Below are 13751 nucleotides of genomic sequence, written 5' to 3' on the forward strand. Positions count from 1 at the left end.
AGTATTTCATTAAATATTGTCATAACTAGGTCTATTTTTCCTTACAGTTCCATCTTCTAGTAGTAGGTGAAGCACCCGGTCTCCTGTTTTGTAGTTCTTTGTGATTTCAGCAGACCGCCAAACTTCTTCGCTGTCAGGGATCCAAACCCTGTTGTACTACAACAGCAGAAAAATATAACCATTAACTCTGTGTAAGGAACAGACTACCTTAAAAATACATTTTCCAGATATTTTTCTAAATGTGATCTAATGGTTAAAATATGGGGCTGGGAGGCAGGACTCCTAAATTTTATTCCTGGCTCCACTATGAACTTACTGTGTTACCGTGGGCAAATGCCTTGTGCTTTAATTATATTTGTAAAAGAGGTATACAGTGCAACTCAATTATCCAAAGGTCTCAGAGGTGCTGGTTCAAAAGAGTTTCAAGTTAAACAGGAACAGATAGCAGGAAACAGAGCTAACATCCGGCTGCTATCAGGGTAATTCAAGCACTCTCACTTAAGGACAATGAACAAAGAATAAAATCATGCAGAAGCCCTGACTCTAAGGAGGATGCACAAGTACTTCTACTATAAGTATGTACATATTACACAAGTCCAGGAGTCTTATTTTATAGGACCACCTCCTTAAAACCACATAGGGGAGATTTAACTTAGGAAACATCCTGCAAGAGAAAATATCTGTGCAGTTACTTTTCTTCTTACATGATTAAAGAACAAGCTCCACAGAATAATGTCTCCTGTCCCCGTGGACAGACTTCAAAGCCTGATGACTGGTTTCTCTATTTACCGCCAGCCAGCCAGCTCCCACAAGGCCGGCAGGTTCAGCAGGATTCTTTCACACTTTAGCTCAGCCCCAGAGTTAAAGCATTTTACCCTAAAAGCACCTGAAGCCTGATGTGTGCTTCTGAACTGGATGTCTTTATATGTGTAAAGAACTGGACAAAATTCCCTGTAGAAAAGTTGTGAAACTTAATGTTTATTGAAGTGTTCTGAGCGCCTCAGAAGTAATGCTGCTACTTAAGTGCAAAGTACTAGCAACATATAACAACCTGTTGTGATGCCTGCATATCTTAAATATGCTTTAGTCATGAGTCTAAGGGCTCAGCAGTGCAGGTGTTCCTGTGCAAACACTCACCTAAAAGTATAAAACTTAAGTTATATGACAGAAGTGGAAGGAGTGTGTCCAGCTGCTATCAGTATAAAGTATACACTGTTTCTCTCTGTAAACTACTGTATTTATCAGCAAATTTCATTTAGAACCAATGCTGTTCCATGTTTCTAATGATTTCCACTGTCACTTTAAATTATTATCAAAAACATGATTATCTCTGTTGTTTATTCTGGAGTTTGTTCCAGCACAGACCATCTGTTCTTCCTACTGTGAAGTCATAATGCTTTGTTTATGACATCACAGTCATCTCCATAGCAATAGACTGAAGTTAACCAAAACAGCATTATGACTTCACTGAAGAAACAAGCAAAACCAGCAACAGACTAAGGTGGGGAAAATTCTTATTTGAAGTACAAACATCTCTTTGACACCAGCCAGCAAACAAAAATTATGTAGGATAAGTCTTTTGTATAAATGATCTCTCTTGTATAAATTTGCTTGTGTGACTCACTCTCTATAGCACGACTGGCTTCCTCTGCTGATTCATTTAAACTAAGAGGTGTTCTGTTACCTGATGATTGCCATTAAATGGGATGTGTGAAACCAGACAAGAGTTGAAACTAACCACTGACAAAACAAACAAATATCTGCTTCTATTCTGCAAGTGACATAAGAAATACAGTATCTGATAGTAATCTGCACTTTCATAATGTCTTCTATCCAAGGATCCTGAATCACTTTACAAACACTAAAGGAATGGAGACTCAAAATATGTCTATGGGATAGACATCATGCTCATTTTACAGATGGGATAACGGAGGCACAGAGAGCTTAAGTAACTCGCCTAAGATCTCGCAGATGGTATGTGGCAGTGGCAAAAATAGGATCTTGGGGCCCTATTTTCCTGCCACAGGATAAAACACCCACTGACGTCAATGGGAGCGCCTATATTTATATCCCGCAGCCAGAATGGTCTCCTGTTTCCTACTGCTGTACTTTTGCCTTTAAAGACCATCTATCCTCCCTCCCACATTAAAAATAGAGAAATAATATTAGGATAACCCTTTATTTTAATAGGCTGCCATAGACGGCTATCAAACTTCACTGGGGAAACCAATGCAAATGTTGAAAATCAATACTACTGCATGAATTTGCATAAGGAACAGCACTGATTAACAGCTTTGAAATTCTGAATGCAGACTGGCTATTCTACTGCAGGGGAAAATGCTGTTTACTGAGACTAATTATATCATCAACAAATCCTGAACAATTACCAATTATAAAAAATAGGGTTCTTGCTATAATTTTCTGAACCAAACAAGCAACTCATCAGTGAAGCATAACAAAAAGGACATGCCATATAATGTTTGAATGCTGATTACATTTGAAATCATTCACGTCTAATTGCTAAAGTTTCCGTTTCAAACTTTTGTATTCAGTAATTTTACCCATTACAGAAAAAAAAATTATATAGCAAAGAGAACTTTAAAAATCAGATTTACAGTTTCATAGATTAGGTTTCAGATCTTAACATCTTAATGGGTAATTACATTACTTATATAATGAAACTTTTTTTTTTTAACTTTAGAAACGTTTGCTGCTTGTAACATTAAGAACTCTGTAAGATTTTGTGAAGTATGCGTAATGCTTCACATAAGTACTACTGTATAGAACAAGATAGCCTGATATTTAATGTGCATGCATCCTAACATTCCAGGTACAATTAACAGATTAATAGATTCCAAGGCCAGAAGGGACCATTGTGATGATCTGCTCTGACCTCCTCTGTAACATAGGCCACATGCCATAGTACTTGCCCTAAATAATTCCTAGAGCAGATCTTTTAGAAAATCATCCAAATTTGTTTTAAAAATTGCCAAATTAGCAAGGGTTGTGGTAGATTCTCCAAATTGTTCCAGTGGTTAATTGCCCTCACTGTTAAAAAATGTATACCTTATTTCCATTCTGAATTTGTCTTGCTTCAACTTCCAGCCAATGGATTGTAGTTCTCTGCTAGTTTGAAGACCCCATTATCAAATATCTGTTCTCCATGTAGGTTCTTATAGACTGTAATCAAGTCATCCCTTAACCTTTCTTTGTTAAACTAAAGGGATTGAGTTCTTTGAGTCTATCACTATAAAACATGTTTTTTTATCCTTTAATCAGTCTTGTGGCTCTTCTCCGAACCCTCTCCAATTTATCAATATCCTTCTTAAATTGTAGACACCAGAATTGGACACGATATTCCAGCAACAGTCACACCAGTGCCAAATACAGATATTAAATAATCTCTCTACTGCTACATGAGATTCCCCTATTTATGGATCCAAGAATTGCATTAGCTCTTTTGACCACATGTTGAACATATTCAGCTGATGATCCACCATGACCCCCATCCTGTAAGTATGGCCTACATTTTTTGTTCCTAGATGTTTACATTTAGCCATATGAAAACATATTGTTTGCTTGTGTGATCCAGATTATTCTGTATTGTTATTTACTACTCCCCCAATTTTTGTGTCATCTACAAACTTTTTCAGTGATGATTTTATATTTTCTTCCTGATTATTGAAAAAATGTTAAATAGCTTAGTGCCAAGAGCAGATCCTGGTGGAACACCACTAGAAACACACTCTTTTGATGATGGTTCCCCATTTTAAGTTATACTTTAGCCAGTTGGCCAGCTTTTAACCCATTTAAAGTGTGTCATGTAAATTTTATACTATTCTAATATTTTTAAATCAAAATGTTGTGAGGTACCCAAGTCAACTGCCTTACAGAAGTCTATTACATCAACACTATTACCTTTATTAACCAAACCTGTAATCTCATCAAAAAGAATATCAAGTTAGTTTGATAAGATCTATTTTTCATAAATCTATTATGATTGGTATTAATTCTATTAACCTCCTTTAATTCTTTATTAATCAAGTCCCGTATCAGCCCCTCTGCTATCTTGCCCAGGATCAATGTCAAACTGACAAGTCTATAATTACCCAGGTCATCCTATTTAGCCTTTTAAAATACTGGCACACCATTAGTTTTCTTCCGGACTTCTGGAACTTCTCAAGTGTTTGAAGACTTACTGAAAAATCAACATTAATGGTCCAAAGAGCGACTCCACCAGCTCTTTAAAAACTCTTGGATGCAAGTTATCTGCACCTGCTGATTTAAAAATGTCTAGCTCTGGTAGCTGCTGTTTAATATCCTCCTGAGATACTAATGGAATGAAAAGAGTGTTATCATCATATGATTTGATGACATCATCTGTTTTTCCCCAAATATGGAACAGAAATATTTATTGAACACTTCTAACTTTTCTGCATTTTTGTTGATAATTCTACCATTCCCATCTGGTAATGGACCAATACCTTTGTTAGGATTCTTTTCGTTCCTAACATTCTTAAAAAACTCCTTATTGTCCTTCTCTCTGCTGGTCATAGATTTCTTTTTGTGTCCCTTTGCTTCCCTTATCAGTTTTCTGCAATTCCTAACTTCTAATTTATATTCACTACTATTGATTTCCTCTTTTTTTTTTTTTTTTTTTTTAAATAGGCACCTTCACTTCCCCTTTAAACCCAGTGTTTAGCCACCAATACAGCCTTCTTCCTCAATTGTAAGATTGTGGCCTTTTGGCCTAAAAAAAGTGTTCTTAACCAATTCCCAGTTAACACTTACATATATTTGATTAAATTCTTCCTCCCAGCTGATCAGGTTCATAATTGTCTTTGAAACTGACCCTTTAAAGCACCAAGTTTATCTATATTACTGATCTGGATTTTAATCTATTTGCACATTACAAATGTTACCAAGTCATGGTCACTTGTGGCACAGCTACTATTAATTTTCAGTTCTGTGATCAGTACCTCTCTATTTGTCAATACAATATGGAGACCTAAATAGTAGCAATGATTTTGAAATTCTCAGCTCTAGCCTTATAGCAAAAACACACTCTTCAAAATGAAATAATGCCACAGCTGACAATCTTGTTAAGATCCACAGTCAGGGTTTACTTCCAGAAAATTTCAGCCCCCCACATGGTTTCTTATACCATCCCTTCTGTGAAAGGCCCCCCTCTGCCACATCCCCTTATCATAAATGTAAAACCATAATAAATAATAGGCATTCTGTTAAAAAATGTGCTGAAATCCTTCCATTTGTGGTGCAGATTAAGACCATTTGTCAGTTTGCCTTTACCTTTCTTTCTTAAAATCCTGGGGCAGGGTTTCTTAATCTTTTTCTATGCAGTGTACTATCTCTTAATAGTGTTGGGGCCCATCACTGGTCCAATGTAACACATAATACCCCTGTGATAATTGCTGCAACTGCTTACATGGAAAAACAACATTAGTAAAGTATTTAGGCAGGTATTGGAAAAAGTGTCTAAGGGAGTTAGGACCCCAATTGTTATTGAATTTCAGTGGGATCGTATTCTAACTTCTTTAACCTCACTGGAAAATCCCAGCCATAATGCACATTTCTGTCTTTAATGTGGTAAGTATTTTTTCCTTTGAGAAAAGAAAAAAGAAAAGACAAAGAATAAAAATCACTGTCAACCTTTGCTCTAAATTTCATCTTCTCTGGAACCTGCTCTGCTCCATTGCCTGCACCTCTTTGGGCAGCATCTTCAGAAGAGAAACTTGTATGGAAAAACCCACCATATTATTATTTTTTGTTCTTGTTTTTTAAACAGTTGTTCATAGAGGTCCCAGATACACCGAGACCTGAAGTGAAATCCTGGTCTCATTGAAGACAATGGCAAAACTCGCATTGACTGCAACAGGACCAAGACTTCACCCTGATACTTTTCTCTCTATATAGTGTTCAGCTGCCCCATTCCCATTTTCCCATGCCATTTGTCTCCCACCATTAGTGGATTTCTCCAGACCCTGTTTTCTCTCCTCCTTTTTTGTAGCAGTGACCCTTAGCAGAGCCAGGTAGGCTGGATCCTTATTTCCAAGCTGCTTCAGAAACATCCAATCTTTCAAAGGACCACTAATGGGAATACGCTATAAAAGGGGACCCATAAAGGATTTTAAAACAATGGTCTTGTATCATTTTTGCTCCTCTGTGATGTATTTAAAAATGTCTGAATTCTCCCCCTTTTTAAGTCACCGCTGCAGGGCTCAGGAATAGCTGGTACAAGACCATATGTGGTGCTGGAACTTCTTTGAAGGCACTAGCTTGTTCTCCGGAATCACAATTTTAATAAAAAAGGTAAGTCTCAAGCTTTTATGCTGAAAACCTCAATAATGTGAACCAAGTATAAATGAAGCAGAGGTGAGTCTGCAGAGAACCTAGAAATATAATTCTGTGAGGTGCCCTATCCATCTTAGTGAAGTGTTAAATCAGATGCTCAGTGATTATCATTTAAGAGAGAGGGAGGGTCACAGATCTACATCTTTTTGTGCCACAAAAGGATGGTGTTTGGGAAGATACCATCACTTACCTCTTTTCCTCTAATTCGGTGGTGTCCCAGGAGTCTATCAGAGCTTATGGACATATTGAATCCCTACCAAAGGGGAGTAAGATTAAGGATCCTTATGGAACCTACCATATTTTGAATATCTGCAAAATCTCGTGAGTAGCAAGGTGACTCACATGGACAGAGTTTATTTTGTCAGTGGAGCTTGGAAGAGTACTACCACCTTCCACCCTGCCCCCCATCTGACCCCTGACAACCATCAAGAAACTGGAAACACATATATCATTGGTTAAACACCATTCAACTTCCAATTTCCTTCATGACAGTCCATTTGGTGATGCCCACAAAATAAGGAATATTTTGCATATTATTAAGAAGATAAGAAAAGTCACAAAGGCCATTCCAGAACAACTACAAACAACAGTAGTGAAAATATTTTTGCCTAAATAATGAAAGATAACCTCCAAATCAAATTACTGATACATTTTATACCCAAATAAAAGACATTGTTTAATAAGATATACTAAATAGAAATGTTCACAATTTCCTTGTCCTGAAATGTTAGGCTAGAATGTTTTACTTTTATCGTTGCCACATATGCTGATTTCATGGATGTTTAAGATACTTGTATACATATTTACATATGCTAAAATACAGCATTTTAATAAATATTGTTCTAACCAGATCAGCAGTATTATAATCAAACAGGCTAGCCTTGATTTAACGTGATCATATGAGAGAAACTAAACTGTGCTTACTCATGTAAAGAAAAAAAAGCATGTGACCAAAGTAACTATTCTTCAGAAAATGTCCCTGCAGTTCCAGGTACCTCCATTGGTAAATGTAACGAGTCAGCTTCATGTCAGTTTAACTGAACCCTACCTTACAAGTAAACACAGAAAGTTTACTTATTCTCCTTTAAAGTTACACCCAGTCTTCCTCCTGCCTGCATGACACTATGCTAGAGACAAGGATAGATTTTGTCCTTTTAGTTTCTCAAAAAGAATTATTTATGTGCAATAAGATGAATGAATATAGTCAGTCCAAAGATCTAGAGTTAAACTTGTAATGACATTATGTATTATGGAAGAACAGAGATACTTGATTATAAGTTAGTAATATACAGACACAGTATGTACCTTAGTTATTTAAAGAAAAAAATTAAACAGATAAATTAATTACCATGACATTACAGTGACTGGGGAAAAGTAGGAAGAAAATGATAGGGAAAAAAATTAAGTTTACATTTAGAAGAATAAATTTCCCCTTTAGCTTCATGAATGACCAATTATATTCAAAGTTTACCTCAAAAGTGAGAGTTGATAATCTGTATTTCAAGAATTGTCAGAATTGCCTGACTGACTAGTTTAGCTTGCTGGGACCTCTGTATAAATAATGCCTTATACCCCCTAATACAACAATACCACAAGTTTCAGATAAAAGTGCTCTCCCATGATACCCACTTAGGAATTTTAAAGCCTACTTTAGTTACTTCAACTCACACATGTTACCTGATACAGGAGAGAGCTTTTAAAAATAATCTGAGGAACAAATGCAAACCCTGGGAGTGAACTGCATTAACTTGAATAAACAAATTAAAATAAACACAACTACATATATGAGTGTGTCTGGCCAATGTGCTTAAATTTGAAAATGCCCTTCCCATAGTAAATAATAGTAAATCCATAATTCTTCTATTCCATATTGAAGCAAGAAGAGATATATTGTTCAGAAACTGCTTATTAACTTTTCTTTTTCAAATTACATAAAAATGTTAATTGCATTCTTATGTGTTCCACAGACCTGTATTCTGATATTACCCGTTATTCTACTCCTTAGATGCTGATTGCACTTTGTCTCATTAATCATGCTGTTAAAATTTTCTGTACACATCTGGTTGCCACACTTTTTGCTGTATAATTATATGTTCATAGTCGGAATACCAATTAATATATACTATTTTTGAAAATAAATTAAAATATGACCATTTTGCACAAATTGTGCCAGATTACGTCATGGATATAGCTAACCCAATATGTTCTAGATATGTCTAAAGATGCACTTCTTCTACCAGGCCACAAAATACTGAACCACATCAGTGAGTGCAGGAAGTGAAAGATTGAATTAATATTCTAAGTTAAAACTTCCATGGGTTTCCTTCTGCATCTTGTCTTATCTATGGCTGTCAGCCTTATTTTGCAAACACTTATGCACATGTTTTACTAAATAGACTACTCACATGCTTAAAGTTAAGCATTTGTAGGAGTGGATTTTGTGTGTGTTTTAGATTAAGATTCTTGAGAATGAGTTCTCTTTCTTTAAGTCTTTTATATTGCTGACTGCATATTGAGAGCTGAATAATAAAAAAAAGTGTCACCAAATATTAAGCCTTATTTATTCTTTTTTAACTTTAACAATGTAACAAGTAAATAAACATGGTTTAAGTAAAAATGTCCACAGCTCCTGATAAAGTCAGGACAAATCTATCTACAGGGACTGACTAGAAAATTATTTTTGGATATTTGATTATTTATGTTCAGTTCTCTCAATAGTTAAAAGCCTCCCCATTAGCTCAATGAAGAAAATGACATATTTAGTTATGAAAAAGCTGTTCAATATAATGTATTAAATGCCAGTTGAGAGGAAAAAGTAATCAATATTTAATGATCTAGGGAGGTCAAATCCTGTTTATGATTAAAATGATGGGAATCTAGAGTAATTCTGTTGACTGCAATGGAATTACTCAGGATTCACACCAGCCTAAGTGAGGATAGAATACAGCTCTGTAATGGAACAGAGAATTTTCCATAGAGGATCAGACAATTAGCCCCTTAAAACCAGCCTCCTAGTCCACTACCACCATAATATCCCTGGCCAACTGTGTGTAATGAGGAAACTGCACCCAAGGATTCTTCCATGCAGGGGAAATCCTCACAAAACTCGATCCCCTAGATTTAGGTCTACTTTGTGTCGCCAGGCAAAGCAAACTTACTGGACTTGAGAAATGGCCCCACAGTATGCAACTGTAAAGTGATCATAGTGGTAATAAACACTTAGCACTTGCAGAGTACTTTCCCCTAGATCTAAAACACATTACACAAAGGTGGATAATGTTTACAGATAGGGAAAGGGAAGCACAGGGAAGTGAAGGCACTTGCCAAATCTCACTCAGGTCTCATGATTCACAACAGTACTTCACTTCTGCTTCATTATTATTACCTAACTAAATCTGTAGATAATTGTGTAAAAGTTTGGGTTTATTTACTAAAGCAATTCTGCAGGCAGCCAGACTTGAAGAATCATCCAGACAGGATCATCAGCTGCTTTCTAAGTGGTATTGTGTCCTTATTTTAGCTGTTTAATAGTTTTTCATTTGAAATTACCTATGGAAATAACAGAAACCAGGGCAGTTTACTAGCCCTGTTCACTCCCAGGATGGAGGTTGAATCACAGCTAATTATTAAAACCAGTCTCTTGGGTGAAAATCGTGATGGGAAAAGTCAGTGAACTTTTCTATAACTGTTTTTTCCCCCTCAACAGTCTAGTGTAAGTTCAGTGCTGCATTAAATTCAGGGCAACTGTCATAATATTTAGTGTTTTTCTTAATGCCCCAGTTCCTGGAGTCCTGTGAATCTCAGCTTTCATTTAAAACGGGGGGGGAGGGATGGCTCCATGGAAGTCAATCGAAAACCTCCCACTGACTACAAAGGGGCCAGGATTTCCCCTACTTCTCACAGGTGTAGAGGAAGTTAGAAAACGGGCAGCCTGGGCACAGAGAACAGGAGCTAGATCCCAAAACCCCCGAGGGGGCGAGTTTCTTCTTTCGACCTCATGACCGCGAGGGGCCTGCCCCCTGCTCTCTGACGGCCCGGGGCGGGCAGTGGGGCCCGGTGGGTCCCATGTTTTGGAGGCAAAGCACCAGCGGAGCTCGAGGGTGGCGAAGGATCCCCTGGGGCCGCCCCCGGCTCCTCTCGCCCCCGCGCCGCCCACACCAAACCTTTTGCCTCCTCCCATGTGCAGAGCGGCAGGCCGGGAGCCCTGCTCGCCCCGGGCGGCGTTTCCCCCGCGGGGCAGGGGAAGGGGCCGGGGTCCGGCAGGCGGCGGAGCGCTCCCCACTCGGCGCCCCGGCAGCCCGCCGCGCTCCGGCTTCTCTGCCCGCTGGAGCCAGGGCCGGGCCGGGCCGGACAACAGCCCCGCTGGACGCTGCAGCCCGACTCGCCTCGCGCCCGGCCCGGCCCGGCCCGGCTCACCTGGGTGTAGAGCTCGGCCAGCGCCATGGGGCCGCCGCGCTGCTTCGACCGCGCCGCGGGGAAGGAGCCGGGCTCGCTCCGCAGCTGGCAGCTCCCGGGCGGGCCGAGGGGCTGCGCGCCAGGTGTGTCCCGCTCCAGCTCCAGCTCCTCCCGAGCGGGGCGGAGCCGGGCGGGCACCTGAGCAGGTGCTGGGCCCCCGGGCGGAGATCGCTCCGGCTCCCCCCCGCCGTCCGTCCCTCCGGACTGAGACCCCTCCCCCCGCCAGGGGTTCACACAGGCCGCCCTCCCCCCGCAGGGAGACTGGGAAGAGGTCCTGCCTGCAGACGGGCGGCTAGGCTCCACCTGACTCCGCGAGAACAGACCCAGGCTGTAGCACGGACGGACGGACCCCAGCCTGCACTGACCGTGCCCCAGGGACTGGCTGTGCAGCGCGGCTCTGGCTTGGCGCACGGGCCGCATTTTTGAAAATAGCTTCAGCAGGGCTTGAGCCTGGTCGATGCGTCAAGCTGGTCCTCGCCTGGGCTGGAGAAGAGCAGCAGCGAGGGAGGCTCAGAGCCTGTCTGCCCAGGTGCACCCAAGCCGTCGTTCAAGCGTGGTTTGTGCCCACCCCTGCCGGATCAGGGAGTTGTAGCTGAGGAAGGTACAGTCTGCTTGGCTGAAACGGAGGCAAATTCTCAGCCTGTGGCCAGGCACCAACACATCTGCACCGGTGCGTGCCCCACAGACAGACAAGGAAAGCAGCACTCTGCACCAGTAGCTTACCCCACGTTCCAGCAACCCGTACAAATAGTGGCTTTGCCCATCAGTACTAGGGGGTGTGCTGGTTCAGCTGTAGCAGGGGCTGTAATTGGGACAAATCCTCAGCGTAGACATGGCCTAACGTGATTTGGTGCTTCCATATTTGACAGGGCTACAGATTGCAGGATTTCCTTAGAGAAGGAGAGCAGTCTCCTCCCTGAAATGTTTGGGGTTTTTAAGACACCCCAGATGTGTTAGAGAAGCTCTGAATATCTGTCACTTCCCAAGGTATTAGCTTGGCAATGAGTGACTTTTCAAAAATTCTCCATCCTGTTGTTAGATGGTTCTTTACATCAACTAACGTGTGCAGTGAAGTTGAAGGAGGCTGGCTCAGTCTGCCATAGCTAATAGGCAAAAAGCTCTGGGCTGAGAGTCTGATAACTGTGGAATTTTCTTTTTTAATTTTGCTGGAAATGAAAAGATGTATTAACGATCCCCCCCCCCTTGGTATACAGACTCCAGTGTCCTCAATTTGGATTTAAAATGTACAAATATTTATTAATGACTAAAACTTTGAGCTCAAGCAGAATGCTTGAAGGGGAGATTTTGTGAGGCACAAATGAGCATTGGATACTTCTCTCCCTTCAGTGGTTTTGAAAATCTCCATCTAAATGAAGAAGTATAACATATACTTCAAACTATTGTTAAGAAAACAAAAATTGATAAATAGAACCATTAAATGTAGGTGTTGTGTGAAGTTTGTACAGAAACTTACCCCTCTGATTTTTTTAAATTATTATACACGGATGCAGTCTTGCTCCCATGGGTACCTTTTGAGGTACAAGTGGAACCTTGAGTTAATCTTTATTAGTTAAAAATAAATTATATATTTACTCAAGATGCCCAGATGACTGTGAGGGAAACCATTCCTGAGTAAATAAGCGATAACAACAATAGACATGCGGCTCTCTTTGTTAACTGCATTTTTTATAAAATTCCATGTAGGGTTTTTCCTTACATCCACAAGGGAATTAAATATATAAAAGCCTGAATTTAAATGTTATGACAAATTAACAAAAGCTCAAAATATAGTTAACTGTAATGATGTTGGTGCCAACTGGCAGGTGGCATAAGGGGTGCATTGGGGTTTATAGGGATCCCCTGGGGTTGGAATATGCAAATAATTCACCAAGGAGTGGCATGTAAGGTATCTACTGAGAGTCAGTAGCTTCCTGGTCATCAGAGTCATTACAAAATGTATGTATGGATGTATTAGCTGGTTTTTATGTGGCTCACAATGAAAGTCTATCTGCATATGGGGCCACCAACTAATCAAGGTTACAAAATTGACAGGAGATTGCAAAGGAAAGGAACACACAGCAGGAGGGGGGGGTCTGGTTTCTGAATAAAGATCAAAGAACTATTTTGATATATCTGGGATTTCAAGGAAAGACATACTATTTTTCACTTGAGAGACAAGCTTGTTTCATGAAAAAAGGATCACAGCCTCCCCGGCTGAGAAATGGCTGATGAGCAATGGGAGACACAACAGCTATTAGTTAAGTATGTTGTAGAATGCATAGTATGATTTATTTACATGTAACCGTTTGTTTCCAATACTTCGACTTGCTACTTCTTGAACCTCTATTTGTTGAGACACAAGTTTTTATTTGTTTTCACTATAAACATATCTAAGTGGTGTGTGTTAAGCAGAGTGGCGATCCTGAGGTGAAAGTGGTAAGCTGGTGCATACTGGTTCTTTGGGAGCAGCAGGTTCTGTGAATTCGGTGAGCATCCAGTGCCCAGGGCAACATTCAGAGGGCTTAAGGGTTGGCGTGAACCATTCACTGACCCGTAGAGACAGAGCTGAGCCTGTGTAGCCCTGGAGGAGAGGGCTTGCATTGCCCGTGGCTGGTGGGGTTGGAAAGCTGACCGCTAGCAGGCACCGACAAGGCTTCCTCACGCTAAGGACAGGTGGCAGCAAGGTGCAACACAGCCCGACACACTGCAATCTTTAGGACATTAAGAGAAAGTTTCTCTAAAAACACCATCTGGTTTTGGTGCTGCAGAAGTATATTAAAGAGTCTGCTTCTCTCCCTTCTAAATTAATGCTTTAGAGCATCTGTGGCACAGAAGCCAGCGTTTTCATTTAATTCACAACCTTAATTTTCTTCTGTTAATTATGATCATTTGTTTTCAAAGCACTCAGAGAGTAGCATGTTAAA

The 13751-nt window shown here is 40.2% G+C and overlaps 1 protein-coding gene across 1 annotated transcript in view; it reads right to left on the reverse strand.

Moving 5' to 3' along the window:
• Window positions 1-11473, reverse strand: part of LOC137158186 (guanine nucleotide-binding protein subunit beta-5) — a 93550-nt gene extending 82077 nt beyond the window's left edge. The window contains exons 1-2 of the mRNA XM_067555851.1: window positions 10789-11473; window positions 46-156 (exon numbers count right to left, since the gene is read on the reverse strand). Coding sequence (XP_067411952.1) covers window positions 46-156; window positions 10789-11247 — 570 coding nt within the window. The 5' untranslated portion in view covers window positions 11248-11473. The remainder of the gene's footprint in view (window positions 1-45; window positions 157-10788) is intronic.
• Between the last annotated feature and the right edge of the window lie 2278 nt (window positions 11474-13751).

Source organism: Emydura macquarii, unplaced genomic scaffold (genome assembly GCF_026122565.2).
Source record: "Emydura macquarii macquarii isolate MOO-44397 ecotype Brisbane River unplaced genomic scaffold, CSIRO-AGI_Emac_v2 contig_1644, whole genome shotgun sequence".
In the NCBI taxonomy this organism is placed as follows: Eukaryota; Metazoa; Chordata; order Testudines; family Chelidae; genus Emydura; species Emydura macquarii.